The sequence below is a fragment of the Lissotriton vulgaris genome, chromosome 5 (genome assembly GCF_964263255.1).
Source record: "Lissotriton vulgaris chromosome 5, aLisVul1.2, whole genome shotgun sequence".
NCBI classification, from domain to species: Eukaryota; Metazoa; Chordata; class Amphibia; order Caudata; family Salamandridae; genus Lissotriton; species Lissotriton vulgaris.
The window spans coordinates 1,425,310,428-1,425,325,311 of record NC_141693.1 but is presented as its reverse complement, the minus strand read 5'-3'; the positions used below and the strand labels follow the sequence as shown (position 1 = coordinate 1,425,325,311).

Genomic DNA, 14,884 nt, shown 5'->3' with positions numbered 1-14,884 from the left:
TGGTCTCGGGGTAGATACTTCCCACGGTATGGGGGAGTGCGTGGGTTATGATGTTTCTGTTTACAGCAGCCATTTGCGTTGTGCAGTACGATAACGGCCGGGGAAAGCAGGGCCCATTGCGGTCCTGCTGAGAAGAGCGCCGGTGGCCAGACAGCTGAGGTGCAAAGTAAACTATCCACGACTCTGCCGATTGCCTGTACCCCCCACTCACTGCAATCGTTGTACTCTCTGTGATCATGGTTGCAGGCTCTCTTACAGCTGTGGACTGCTCGATGTACCGGCATGGCGGCTTGCATACAAGTACAGCCATGGGCTCTGGTTTTTCCCCCTTCTTCTGATGGGCTGACTGCTCCGTATGATTTGGCACGCTACCCAGGCCTCCTACCTGCCGCATGGGCACCCAGGTGGCGCGCTCACTTTGTGGCATATAGGTCCTTGCCGGGCGCTTTTTCATGGCACCTCTTCGTTGAGACAAACGCCGACCGGCTGGGACAGTCAGCCACTGCCGCCACAGTTTGCTGTGAATTGTTTGAGACTCCAGCTGTAGGAGTTGCATCAGTTCACTGTTTGCGCTCGGCTTCCCTTTTCCGTCAATGCGGGGTTTGGGGCTCTCACCAGACTCGGGAGGTTGCTACGCCGTATGGCCCGTGGTGAGTGTCTTGTCCTTTGAAAGAGTGAACCGGCAGGCAGTAACGGACTTGAGCTGCCGGTTTGGGCTCCTTTCACTGCTGGGGTCGACTGAACATGCCACGCAGGGAGCTGTGTCGGCACAAGCTTTGTCCGCTTCGCCGTGGCGGCACTGTCATGGCCCCCTCCTCGCAGCGGTAAATTCATGCAAGGGGCGGCTGCTGGGTGAATGCCGGCTGCACCGGCGAGAGGAAATGGGGCGGGGGTTGTGCCATCATGAAGAGGGAGAGTGAGCACTGAGTGAGGCAGCCTGCACGCTCACTCAGATTCCCCCGCCGACTAACTTCCTGTCAGTTCCTGGCGGCCGGACGTGACGCGAGAGTACCCATACTGGCATACTCCGATACATTGTAGCGCCGGCTCTCAGAGAGCTGAGCACTGAGGTTAACTGTTTGCTGGGACACAGGCGGCCGGCACCTCGAGCAGCAGAGAGAGCCACACCGTAACGGGCACAGTAAGTGACAGGCGCCGTTGGCAAAATGCGTGACATTTCATTTCAGTGCGGTGATGCGGATCACCGCACTGAAATGCGTGGGCGTCACACGTGTTGCGTGACGCTTGGCAGGACTGTGCCAGGTTTGTAAAGGTTAGGCAGAACAAATTAACAATCCAGTGAGGCGCTGGGAGAGGCATTTGCATGGAGGACTAGCGGAACTGAGCCAGGAGTCAGTTACATGGCAATTACCAAGTGTACATTTGTTTTAAATGGGAAAACACGTGATTATTGTGCAGTTTGTTATTGTGGGCCACAAAATGCCCTAAATACATGCTGGGTGGACCTTCCCTTTTACTGGTTGTAGTTCAGTTATCTGTGTTGCAGCTCGTCAGATCCCTTGACAAAGGGATATCCCCTTGTATTTTTCTCATAATTGATCTTTCTCTGACAGGTGGTTTCGAAATGCCTAAAGTTGGGAGCTGCATCAGCTCGCTATATTCCAGGCAGTATGGACGACATGGCATTCGCCGAACGGGTGGTGAAGGAGACCGAGAAGTCCCTGGGTATGTTACCACTGCATTTTACGAAATGTCTATCTTGTATTTTCATTTTTAAGCCTTTATATGTTGCAAAAAAAGATCCGGAATGGAATTGGAGCATATCAAAAACAAATTAACAAAAGAAAAGAAGTAGAAAACAGAACAAAAATAAAAAGTTACTTGAACAGTAATGAAGAACCCATTATTAACAATATTGACTTTTCATTCCGTCATGGGCAAATATAACAGTAACATTATGGATGTAGTTTGCATAATATATGCAATATTAAATTAGGTAGATGCATCTTGTAATACCTGAGACAAAAGGGCAAATTTACAAGGAAATGACGGAGTGAGGAGCTATGCCAAATTTGGCGGCACCACGCTCCGCCATTTTCAAAACGCAGAAATGCGCAAAATAGCTGACTAACGCCAATGCAGGCTTCCTTGCTCTGTAGTTTAAGGGGGCCTGAGTTGCAGGGAATGATTGTTTATGTGCAGGAAGGTGTTGGTAGAGTGTGGTACTGCCGAAGATGCATAGATACGCTGAGAAAGATGGAAACATGTGACAACCATATGTTAGCAACCCTGTAGCTAAGGAGAGCCAAGGATGGAATGAAATGGAGGCATGGAGTGGCCTTGTTTTTCAAATGGTGGGAGTGGTATATGTGCATGTACATGTATCTATATAGCGCAAATTGCCCACATCGCAGGCATCTATGCGCTTGCTTAGGGAACCCGTCCTGGTATTCCCCTGTGAGATACCCCGGCAAGGTATCCACAAGGTGAAAGCCAAGCATCCCGCCGCGAGGGGCCGTTGTGGAGATTAAGCAAGCTATTGCCCAGAGTCGCAGAGTGTGAACCCGTGAGTCGAGTAGGCACCGGAGCGAGAATTATCGAGTCCGTGGAATTATTGAGCCCAACCCCCGTCGGGGCAGGGAAATGAACCCTGGTCCAGGGCCGATCTCAGCTTCCGGGTCTGCCGCCTCTAACCCCTGAGCCACACTTCTCCACACTTCTCCACTTCTCCACTTCTCCACACTTCTCCACTCCATGTATGTATGTGTATTTGTTTAAATGTTCCTGTATGCATTTGTATGCATATGTATGCATTTATTTATATGTTGTGTTATTTCCTTCCTTGAAAAACATCCTCTTTTCATAGAAGCAATTCATGTTGTCAGGATACAGTAAATTTACCTGGTGCCCCAATATTTCTGCGAAATGTTGTATACTTCTGAAATAATGTAGGCACTGGCATAACAATGGTACATCTTGACATAAGATGGGCCTTCTCGGACTTATCATAACATAATGGCAGCTTTCTTTGCTATATTGGAAGCATGCTTAGCCTAATTGTGGCCATCTATCACTTAATTGTGCCCATCATTAGAATAATAACCGCTGTGGCTGATAATCTATGGGTTCCTATCATTGTGGTGGACAGCAATGAGACGAGTGTGGCCCTGACATAATGGTCTGCATCCTTGACATAATGTAGGTATTTTTGTCATTATGGTGGGCATCCCTGGCATGTGGTTGTAAAACCTGGGCAGGCGGGGCAGATTCTCTCTTGGTGATGCATTTGCACTAGTGGAATCAGAAGCTGATGTTTAGAGACCATGCATTAAATCTGATTATTGAGCCAGAATTTGAGGGTTTTTTTCAGACGAGCACAAGACTTTCATGAAACTTTTTAACCCGAAATAGAAAGTTCTTATTTGATAGAAATTCATGTATTTTGAGAAACTGAAAAATGCTGATGTTTAAAAACAAAATCATTGCCATTTCAAAACATAATGAAGCTGTTCTTTCAAAGATAGTTTTTTGAAGATGAAATATATCCGCTATTTATTGAGCACACCTGCATATTTTGATCCTTATCAAAGTGCACTAGAGAGACCTGTATCAAACTAAGGTTTTTTCTATCTTTCCTGAGACAATTTTGAAGTAGATGGAGAACCTTGGGCAATGAGAAAAGAGATGTTGTTTATGCGGCTGTGTAAGGGGATCTCTAACACATATAATCTGAGTTTGACCTGTTTTACCTGTGGCCCAGAAAAGATGGCTACAACCCATTTTTATGAATCCGGGTACTCACTTCTCAAATTGAAGCAATGCCATTTTTCTCAAAAGAGGGCAATTTTTAGTCTTTCGGGTAGTTTTGTTAGATTCATCTAAATGGCAGAGTCATTTTTCAAGATAAGTAATACTTACGTTTGAGAATTCATACGAATTCATACGTGTATTTTTAAATAATCCTTTTATTGCGGGGGTGATTCATGAAATATATTTTGTTAATGTGCGAGACGTTAGATGCTGCAAATCTCTACAAACCACCAGTTTAAAACGTTTTTTAGTTTCTGATTCTTGGGTTGTGCAGGCTGTCAAATAAGACGTTTTATTTGATGAGCTTATGGGCTTGATTTAGATCGTAGCAAAAACTTACTCCATCACAGCAGTGACGGATATCCCACTTGCCTAAATCTAACTCCATTATATCCTATGGGATTTAGATTTCGGCCGATGGGATACCCGTCACCTTTGTGACAGAGTAACCGGTCCGCCGAGATCTAAATAAGGCCCATTAGTTGGATATTGATATGAAATGTTGGTTGTTCGTGGCCTAGTGTAAACCACCATGTCCTGCAGACTTTTCCCTCTCCTGCGCCAAAACATTGTTTTTGTTCAAGTAGCCGCAGTTGAGTATGCGCCGATGTTTGTTAATTATTTTGGTGACTTGGGTGGAGCCAATGTTGAAGGTAGTTCTGCATATCAGTCTTTCTTCCTTTGGTTTCATGGTGTAGGTTCCAGGAGGGCGTCCCTGTTGTTGTTTCTGGTTCGCTTGAGTTCTTTGTCCACTACCTTGGTCAGGTAGTTTCTTGTCTCCAATTTCTTCCGTAGATCTTCTGCCTGTTCTTTAAACTCTTTCACATTAAAGTAGTTCCTTCTCAGTCGCAAGAACTGTCCATATGGAAGATTCTCCCGTAAGTGCCGCGTATGAAAACTGTCATACAGGAGGAGACAATTTTTAGCTGTAGTTTTGAAATGTGTTGTGGTTCTCATTTACAGAGGAGGGTGAGCCCTCAATTTACTGAACCTCTTCACTCCTTTTTTTGTTTGTTTACTATTGTATTATTTTGCCATTCTCCCCAAGATAATCCCCCACATTAAGTTTCAGGAAATATACTCCATGCTCACTGATCTTATCTAGGGGACGGGTCACCACAGGGTGGCCCTTGTGAAACTTCAGTGCCTGGTTAATGACGGTGGTTTGGTGACTCGACTTCGAGGCGTATTATCTGGTGGCCCAACTGCAGTGGGTAAACAGGTGGTTGGATGGAAGGCTTCGGGATGGTCTGCTTGATGAGACGGGTACACTGGTGCTTCCCTGGTTGACGCAGCTCCTGTTGGAGCCTAAGCAGGTCTGGGTTGAGCCTTGCACCCCGCAACCAGTGGCCAGGCATTGTTAGGAGAGGTAAAGGAAAAAGGCGTGAGTGACAGCCCCCTATGCCTCCACCATACCCCGGCAATGGCTGGCTCTCCTCCTTCATGGGGATGCCATTCAATGGCTGAGGGAGTGGTCGTAGGACTGCAGACGACTGGCAATCTGTAGGACACTGGGATCCTGTGGTCCTTTGATGACTTGCAAGAGGGCTATGACTTACCAGCTGTCCACTTCCTTTTGTATGGCGTACTCACTGCAGGGCTGCCATGTCCTATGCATGTGCTTGGGTAGACAGCGGGCAAACATGGATTATATACGGTGATTCAGGTAGACACCAATGTTCCCCATGGCGCCCTTAAAGGCACTTGGGAGGTGGATATTGGCACACCTATTATGGACACGGACTGGACTAAACTTCTGGCGGGGTTCCCTGAATTATCCATCATGCACATTTCAAATTGATTAATTTTTACTACCTGTACAAGGCGTACCTCACCCCTTGAAGGATTCGCAATTTTTATGGGGGCTCCAGTTCACGGTGCCCCAAATCTGGCCTGGTGGGGCAGATATGTATCATATGGTGTGGAGTTGTCCTCATTTCAGGGAGTTTTGGTCAGAAGCAGTGGCATTAGTGAATTAAATCACAGATTATACGCTGCCCGCTACACCTGCTGCCTGTCTGCTGGGACTGTTCCCGGTATCTCCTAAATACAAGAATACTCAAAGGTTTAATGACCTAGTCTTAATACTGGCAAAGCAGTAAATCATGCTCAACTGGAAAAGTATTCAGGGCCAACAGGTCCCCAAGTGGAGGGCGGAGTTGCTGAGGTGGGGAGATTATGAAGGTACAAATTTGCTCAGGCAAGCCAAAGGGGCCAATGTTTGTTGGAATGGCACAGGCCGGTAATACGTTGTTTGAGGATCTGCGACTTGGGCGGGGACTATGGTCTCGGTGGATGATTTCCCACCTGCTGACCCAGTACGCCAGTGGGTTATGGTGTTTTCCCCCTCTCCCTTCCTCCTTCCGATTCCGCTACTCAATCTTGCTGTTGCCACGGACGGAAGGCCAGGGTAGTTGTTGTCCATTTTGTTAATGGGTTGGATTTACTCTACAGTCCATGCTATGGGGTGGGAGTGGCGGGGTGGTTGGATTAATGATTTGTTATGCTGCAAGACTGTTAGGACTGTTTGCCAGCTCAGTTTGTTACTGTTGCAATCTCCTTTCAGAGGAACGGAATGTTTTATCCAGACATATATTGATTGATTGCAATCTTTAAGAAAATTGTCAATAAAATAAGTTTACAAAAAAAGTATGTTTTCTTTCCCTCTCCCTAAACACAAGGTGACTCAAGGGCTTCCAAACAGCAATGTACTACTTACCTGCATTGTAGTGCAAGTGGCAAGATTCTCTCCATCTTCTGTCTCTGCTTTGGGAAAATCAAGATTAGAAGTTTTGAAAATATTGTGACCAGAGAAGTAGCAGGTTACTCTTTGGAACATTTATTCGGGTGGTTACCAGAAACTGTCTAGAAAGTAGTGTTCCTTCAAAGATGCATAAAGATTCTTATTTTTATGATTGCCCTTTAAAATCTTCTTTCATGGTGCACTGAGGAATCTAGTTGACAGTTTGGGGCAGCACTTCTTTAGATGGCCCTGCTCATAAGTTCACCAGGCTCATACTGATCGGCTTTATAATAAACTCTCCACCTAGTCTTCATGCCATGGATCTTTCTTAGGGAAAACATGTGCACTTCTCTACCATCTCTCTTGGTCTATATGGTTATTTAGCAACCTATAGTGATGACATTTTCTTACACCTTAAGTGCATTCTACACACAGCAGCATGTGTTACCCAAGATTTGAAATATAATCACATCAACCCCATCCTGATGGAAATACATTGGCTCCCATTAGAGACATACACCATCTCCAGAAACAGCTGCATCATTTACAACGCTATCATGACCAGTACCCCTGCTTAACTTGCACCCTCTGTGGTGGTTTTTGGCACAATGCAGACATAACACCATAAGACTGCAGACACAGAAGGGTAAAACAGAAAAAAAGGCAACAGGCCTTTCCATCATTGAACCCAGGACCAGGAACAACATCCCCTTCACATGTGGACAGCCCCAACAATGCTTGAAGCTAAGAAAGAGTTGAATACCCACCTCTTTTAAGAATACTACATCACAACATAACATTCCACAAACAGCTCACTCTCCTATCATTTGTATGCTTTATACCTGTATTTGACTCTGTAGAGCGCTGCAGTGCCTTTTAAGGTAGAGTTGCAATAAAGAATTACATCCATTAGATTCCAGATCTGTAAAATAATAAGCAATATTTGTTGCCAAGTTTGACTTGCATTGACAACTATACAATCAAAATGCACTTAATTAATTACATTTACTTCTACATTGATTACACATCCTCCCACATGGATCATGGAACGGAATAGATGGTAGAGTGTTAAGGTAAACTTACATTTTGTGTTCTAGTGGTGCAGTGCGCTATGTACTCCGTAAAACAAAAAAACAGATGTCATGCATGCTGTACTTTTAACCCATCTTCATGTTTGTTATCTTCCTGATCCGGAATGTATACTGCCCTGTTTGCATAACAGCATGCTGCCTGACCCCCACATGAATGTTTTAGTGCCTAATCAAGCACAATGTATACACAATTTCTAAATTTAGCGACAGTCGCATTGAATAAGGCTAAGATTACAGGTAGTGAGCCCTAACAACTGAAAGCAGGGCAGTTGAAACTGAAGGACACTCAAACTGAAATTATGTATCAAAACAGATGTGATAAAGATCATGGGCAGGGTCAAAGGTCAAAGTAGGCATATGAAAATGCACATCAGGTAAAGGTCGCTTCAGTTTGGTGTGTTGATATTTAAGTGAAAGAGGAATATAATTCAGACAAATCCATTGGGTTTCTGGAAGTAATGCTCTCAGGCAGGACTTGTACACCTATCGAACCTCTGGTGGTTATGCAGTACAATCCTCGTTAAAGAGTTGCTTGTCGGGTGCTCTTGCTGCAGCGCTTCGTTAAATGACACTATTCACCACTCTTTTTTTTTTTAGCACAATTGCCACTCTATTAAGACAGGTCTGTTGGAATACTTCATGCAATTGCAGAATACATTATGAACCCAAACCTCACTAATACATTAAATTCCTGTCACTCCCCTTCTCCCTTAAATTCTTAACTTGTGAATGTTGAATCAACATAACCTTTATACTTTTTACCCTCTTTCCTTTCTTCTTCCCTTCAAAGCCTTTTCCTTGCATTTGCCAATCTCTCCATTCACACCCTATCAAGCTCCCCTAGTATTGTTCTAAAGCCCCACACTTACTCTCCTTGTCCCGCTCTCTGTGCTTTACCCTTCCTCCCCCCCGAGGGATGAATACACCCTCACCAGACTCTCCATCCCCCAACAAACTGCCGCCTATTCACTTCATTCCTTGCCAAACCTTTATTCATAATTCACTCTACACCCCCGTTTTTCATTCTTTTCCTTTGCCAGAAGTTCCCTCAATTCCATAATGTAATAAGCCATCCCAAATTTAGACAAGTGCACCCCATCATCTCGAAAACAAAAGTATCCCCCTTTTTTACATGTTGATGTGATAAAATCCAGACAATTGCACTACGCTGCTTTCTCCTAAGTGTATTTCTAACATATTCAGGCTCCCTCTCTTGGAAAAAAAGGTCAGCTCAAACAATTAACAGACTTCCCCAACACATGCCACTTTTCCCCCACCATACCAATTCGTGCCTGATGCTGTGATGTACAAAAGAGCAGCCATTTCTTTGTTGGTCTGCATATTGAGCTGTCCAACGCACAAAGGAATGTCCGACAATCCAATTACTCATTTTGACTGTGATTGGCCCTTTAACACTACCTGAAGTGAAGAACAGAAAAATGATCAGATAATCGGGAACTACAGCTTAACAAGTTGATTCTCTCAAAGAAATCTCACAGAATTACGATTTCCATCTTCCAATCCTTTTCATTTCTCCCCAAGAACACCCCAGTTGCGCATCTTCTGTCGCTTTCTCAATTCTAAAAGAGTGTGTCCCGCAATTTTTGTATTGCAAGCCCAATTTTCTCAAAGCCATTCTCAATACTGCCAACAAATTTAATATTGTAACTCTAGTACCATACCTATGGCAAAATATTTCTTCAGCTGATGATCTGAATTTACTCTGTAAATGCACCCATTCTTCAACTGGGCACTAATCAACCTAACCACTCCTATTTAACCAGACCTATTTTCCTCTGCCCTGTTGATCTCTCTATGAAGCTTTCAACCATATCCTTAGTGTCTGTCCATCTAAGCAGATATCATTGCCCAACAAACTTCTCCGCTCCCTTTAAATGCAATAATTCTGGTGCCAGAAATGCACCTTAGAACATCCATAACATGCATAGTCTGAAAATCTGAACCTCGAATTCATCTTAAGAACATTACATATAACTGCAGTGGTAATCCTATTGTGACTGGTTCTCTTAGTGGTGCTCGTTTCCCTTGCTCTTTACTCCAACCTTTTGGCACCCTTCTAACCAAATTGCCTTCCACTGGATCATAACCCCAGCATAGTTTACAATAGAATGATATGTCTGCCAACCTGCCTGCTATAGTGGTGTGTGAATCCCTTTTTCCATCATCAACATCATAACATTTTACATTTGTTTCTCTTTTTCATGAATTTTACTATGATATGTGACCCTAGCATTACCATACTTCAGACATTCTTGCCAGTCTTGTAGATAACTTCTTCTTGGTCCCCCATGCCCAAACATTCTGTGGCCTTTGTGTCTGCCCTTTCTGCAGCAGGGGCCAATGTGCAAAACTTCGGCCAGTGAAAATGAGATAAAGCATCTGCTATATTATTCTTTGCCCCAGGCACATGTCTTGCTTTGAATACAATATTAAACTTTAAACACTTTAGCATGAAGGTGCGAGGCAGTTGCAAAACTCTCAAGTCCCTAGCTTTCTGTTTGTTACAAGCTCCACACGGGAAGTTTATCTACATTAAACTGACTACCCTGTTTTTAAGCTCTACTCTCCATATGTGCAAAGCCACCACTAAATGAAAAAAGGCAAAACAAGCTATGCTACATCCTTGACACAACCAATGCTCAGGCCAGCCTTCGGCACACCCTCTTCCATTCCAAAAGATGCCAAAACCACTCACCGCTGCTGCATCTGAAAATATCTGCACTTGCCAAATCATGTCTACCTCCAAGAAATATACGGAAACTCCATTGAAAGGCTCAAGAAAATTATCCAAATACATAAATCTGCTCTCAGTGCTGCTGTAATTCTGTCTCTATTTTGAGGTAGAGAGGCTCCCGAAATGGCAAAACCTATTCTCCTACAAAATGTCCTGCCTGCTCTTAGCACTCTACATGCAAACTTTTAGTAGCCCAATAGATTTTGTACATTACACAAATCAAGTTTTCTCAATCCAATTACCATTTCTAAAAAGCCTGTATTTCTCCTAACTTACTTTTGAGTAATCTTGCAACCATAACATCTATTTCAGTGCCCAAAAAAGTTATCTTAGTTTTCTGAGTTTCAGTAATTTCTGGTGCCAATGGCACACCTAACTCCAATGCCATTGTGCCAAAACATTTCAATGCTCTTTGTGTTGTTGTCCTAGAAATGGAAAATTATGCAAATAGTGGGATACCATGCTATGTCCACTCTGCATTGTGCAGAGCAACTGCAGAAATGTACTAAATAGCTCAAACAGTGCACAAGATATTGCTCAACCCATTGTTAATATTTTATCCATTAAGATGTCCCCTCCAAAGTGCATTCCCAGCAAAGCAAAACCAGTAGGGTGAACAGGTAACAAACTCCATTAAGATGTCACCTGCAAATTGCATTCCCATCAAAGCAAAACCAGTAGGGTGAACAGGTAACAAACTGAAAGCAGACTGTCTGTCACTCTCTGCTACCTCCGCCATCATTCCGCCACACCTGACTAACTTCATGGCATAACCCACAGATGCATACATTATATGTGTATCTTTGGCTACAATGTAGTCATTGACAAACTGTCCTTCTACCCATAACAAATGATGTATTAAGCGTTATTCACCTTCTGCTTTTTTGAGAAAATCACCTAAAGGGGAAATTATTAAATATTCTAAATGAACATGCAATTCTCACTGCTTGTAAATCCTTGCCCGGTTTGCATTGTATTATGCCTGCCATTGTATTAGTGGATTTCAAATTATCTGTCCATCTTTTAACTCTGGGGGCTTGATAACCTTAATTATTATTATTATTATTATTATAGAATTTTGTACCGCGCACAGTTACCCTTGGGCATCCCAGCGCTTATAGAAACCCAGAGCAGGCTATTAATAGAGAGCAGAGGAGCTACAGTTATTCTGGAAAAAGATGCGTTTTCAGATGTTTCCGGAATCTGAGGAGGTTTGGTTCGGAGCGCAACGAGAATGGGAGGGAGTTCCAGGCGCGCGCTGTATGGATAGAGAAACTCCTGCCCCCTGAACGGGCTCTCCTGATTCTCCTTATCTGAAGGAAATGTTTGTTGTCAGAGCGCAAGGCTCTAGTGGGCTTGTAGGGGCGAATCATGTCCTTCAGAATAGCTGGTCCTTTCCCCTGTATGCTCTTGTGGGCGATGCACAGGGCCTTAAAGGTAACTCTCTCTTTGACAGGGAGCCAATGGAGTGCTTTTAAAGCAGGCCTGGCCGACTGCCTGGCCGGAACGTTCCGCAGCAGCCTTGCTGCAGCGTTCTGCACTTGTTGCAGGATCTTGAACGTAGACTCTGGCGCTCCGAGAGAGAGCGCGTTACTATAGTCCAGGCGTGAGATGATTAAGCCTTGGACTAGCAACTTCCGGGAGAGTTCTGGTAGCAGGGGGAGAACCTTACGGGCCGACCGGAGCATTCCATAGCACACGCCCGCAGTCTTCTTGGCGTGTGTCCTAAAGGACAAATCCGGCTCCAGCCAGACCCCCAGGCTCTTAATCTCCTTTTTTGGGTCGGGCGGGGTGCCCATGCAGTTGGGCCAGCTGCTTGGCGAGAGGGCAAAACTTGACTGGCCCAAGATCATCAGCTCAGTTTTTGATCCGTTCAATTTGAGTGATGACCTGGACATCCAATCGAACACCTCTCTCAAGCATGCATGGAGCATCTCGGACTGTTTCTCCAGCTGTGTGAGACTCACCACTAGCTGGGTGTCATCCGCATAGCTTATGGTTTTAAAGCCAAACGGAGACACCACACCCTCCAGGGGTGCCATATACACGTTAAATAACGTGGGGCTCAGGGATGAGCCCTGTGGCACCCCACATTGAAGTGGGAGGGGAAGAGATTTTGCGTTTCCTTCCCAGACCTCGAAGGTACGCCCCTCCAAAAAGGAGGCCAACCATTCCAGGGCCACTCCTGAGACACCCGACTCAGCTAGACGTTGTATAAGCACCCCATGGTTGACGGTATCGAAGGCCGCACTGAGGTCCAGGAGGATCACTGCCACTGACCCCCCTGCGTCCAAAGTGCTTCTGGCCTCCTCTACCACTGCTAGCAGAGCCGTGTCCGTTCCATGGGCCGGTCGAAATCCCGTCTGGGAGTCCCTTAACCGGCCATTCTCCTCAAGAAAGTTTGATAGCCGATGGTTCACCAACCTCTCTGCAATCTTACTGACTCCTGGTAATAAGGAGATGGGCCTGAAATTGGCCAGGTTCTGCGGGTCCATGCCCGGCTTCTTCAGAAGCGCTTTAACGACCGCACTTTTCCAGTCAGGCGGCACCTTCCCCTGAGTGAACGAGAGATTGATCAAATCGGTCAAGGGCTCTCCTATCGCCGGGGCGGCATGCTTTAGATACCGCATCGGGACTGGGTCCCGAGGTGAGCCACTTTTCAGGCTCCCGAGGACCTTCAGTACTTCGCCTGTAGCAACAGGACCAAATGACGTCAGTCGATTTTCCGACAGGCTGAAGTCCTCAGAAGGGGGCGATGTTCCCAACACCGAGGGAAGAGAACTAATAATAATATCAATTTTGTTTTTGAAGTAGGTGGTTAATTTCAGACAGTTTTCCTGTGGTCTCTCGTAGATAGGAGTAGGCTCAGGCGGTTTAAGAAGCTCCTTCATCACTAGGAAGGCTTCCCTGGATGAGGACACCGCGTGATTTACTCTCTCTCCATAGAAGGAGGCCTTAGCAGTACGTATAGCACGTTTGTATATTCTTAGTGCCATGCAATATTTATCCCTGCTATCTGTCTCAGGAATCCTCCTCCATAATCTCTCCGCACGTTTGCAGTTCTGTCTCAGAGTTCTGAGCTCTGGGGTATACCAAGGGGCAGAGCCCATTCTCTTGTCCCTAATAAGCATCTTCTTGAGTGGAAGCACATGGTCCACTGCATTGGTCAACCAGTTCCTCACTGTGGCATCTGCAGTTACCGGATCACAGCCCTTCTCAGGCTGAGTGTCCTCCAGACGGGCATTCCAAGTCTCTACAGGAAGCCTTGACCATGCCCTGTCTATTCTAAATTTCCTGAGTGGGAGCGTGTCATCACACTTGATCTCCCAGTTAGCCTTGATCAGTGAGTGGTCAGACCAGGGAAGAGCTAGGGGAGGCATAGCGGATATACCCGTCATGTTCGAAAAAATGGGGTCTAGAAGATGCCCTTTGACATATGTGGCCCCAGTGTTTATTAATTTCATCTGGAGGGCGCTCAGCTCGCTCATCACATTAGTTGCCATAGAATCAGTTTCATCATTAAAATGGCAATTGAGATCGCCCAGCAAGATGAAGTTGGATGCGGCCGCAGCCAACAGAGTGGTGGTTTCCATTAGTGACGATGTAAAGTCACCCATGTTTCCTGGGGGCCTGTAGACTAGGAGGCCTGTCGGCGTGTAGGTAGGGGAGAATTGCAGCGAGAATTGGCAGCTCTCACAGTCTTTGACCCCTGCCTCACGTGCCTTACAACCCAGTGACTCCCTGTATATAATGGCCAGACCCCCCCCCTCTCCCTGTGCCTCTGTCAAGATGGTAGATCAGATATCCCGGCGCCAGCGCTGTCACCACATCCGGACCCGAGGTGTCAGATAGCCAAGTCTCAGTGAGAAGCAGGGCATCAACCTTGTGGTCCAGTAGTAGGGAGTTAATCTCTGTTGCGTGGCAGGGGAGAGATCTGCAATTAAGCAGAGCAAGCCGACACACGGTAGTGGGGGTGGCTTCTTCTACATCTGGTTGGCAAACTCTACAACCCCTAAAGCGCTTTCCTTCTTTGGCAATATAGCAGCATCTGTCGTATTTCGGTATTCTGTAGGATAGGAGCTCGTCCTTCGTGTACCTGATCGTGATAGGCTGTTGGGGACTCGTATCGGGCATAGCCACTGGCCCCAGACCCGGTTGGGCCCGGACGGGCACAGACGGGCTTAACTCTGGCGAAACTCCGGCGCCAGTCCGCGCGTCCGCTGCTCGCGTCCGCTGCGCGGAGCCATAAGGGACCATTTATATAGGGCGACTAGACCGCTCGGCGAATGTGCCCCCACCTAAGATGGCCGCCAAAACGGGATCGAGCCCGGGACCGGTCTAAACCCAGCACCCAGGGATCGGGGACCGAGGGAAATGATTTCTCTGCCTAACGAGGGTAGGAGCGTTCAGAAAAACACATTTAAAAACGATTTTAAAACTCCGTTTTTTTCGTCCTAAGATGTCATTCTAAATGCAGGGGGGATCGGACACAAGGGATAAATCAAGTACAATTCTTTATCAGGT

At 45.8% G+C, this 14,884-nt stretch overlaps 1 protein-coding gene across 1 annotated transcript in view; it reads left to right on the top strand.

Annotated features, from left to right (window-relative positions):
• The window catches only part of LOC147712695 (11-beta-hydroxysteroid dehydrogenase 1-like), a 208,052-nt gene that overhangs the window by 90,291 nt on the left and 102,877 nt on the right, over window positions 1-14,884 (top strand). The window contains exon 3 of the mRNA XM_086923363.1: window positions 1,575-1,686. Within this exon, the coding sequence (XP_086779489.1) occupies window positions 1,575-1,686 (112 nt within the window). The remainder of the gene's footprint in view (window positions 1-1,574; window positions 1,687-14,884) is intronic.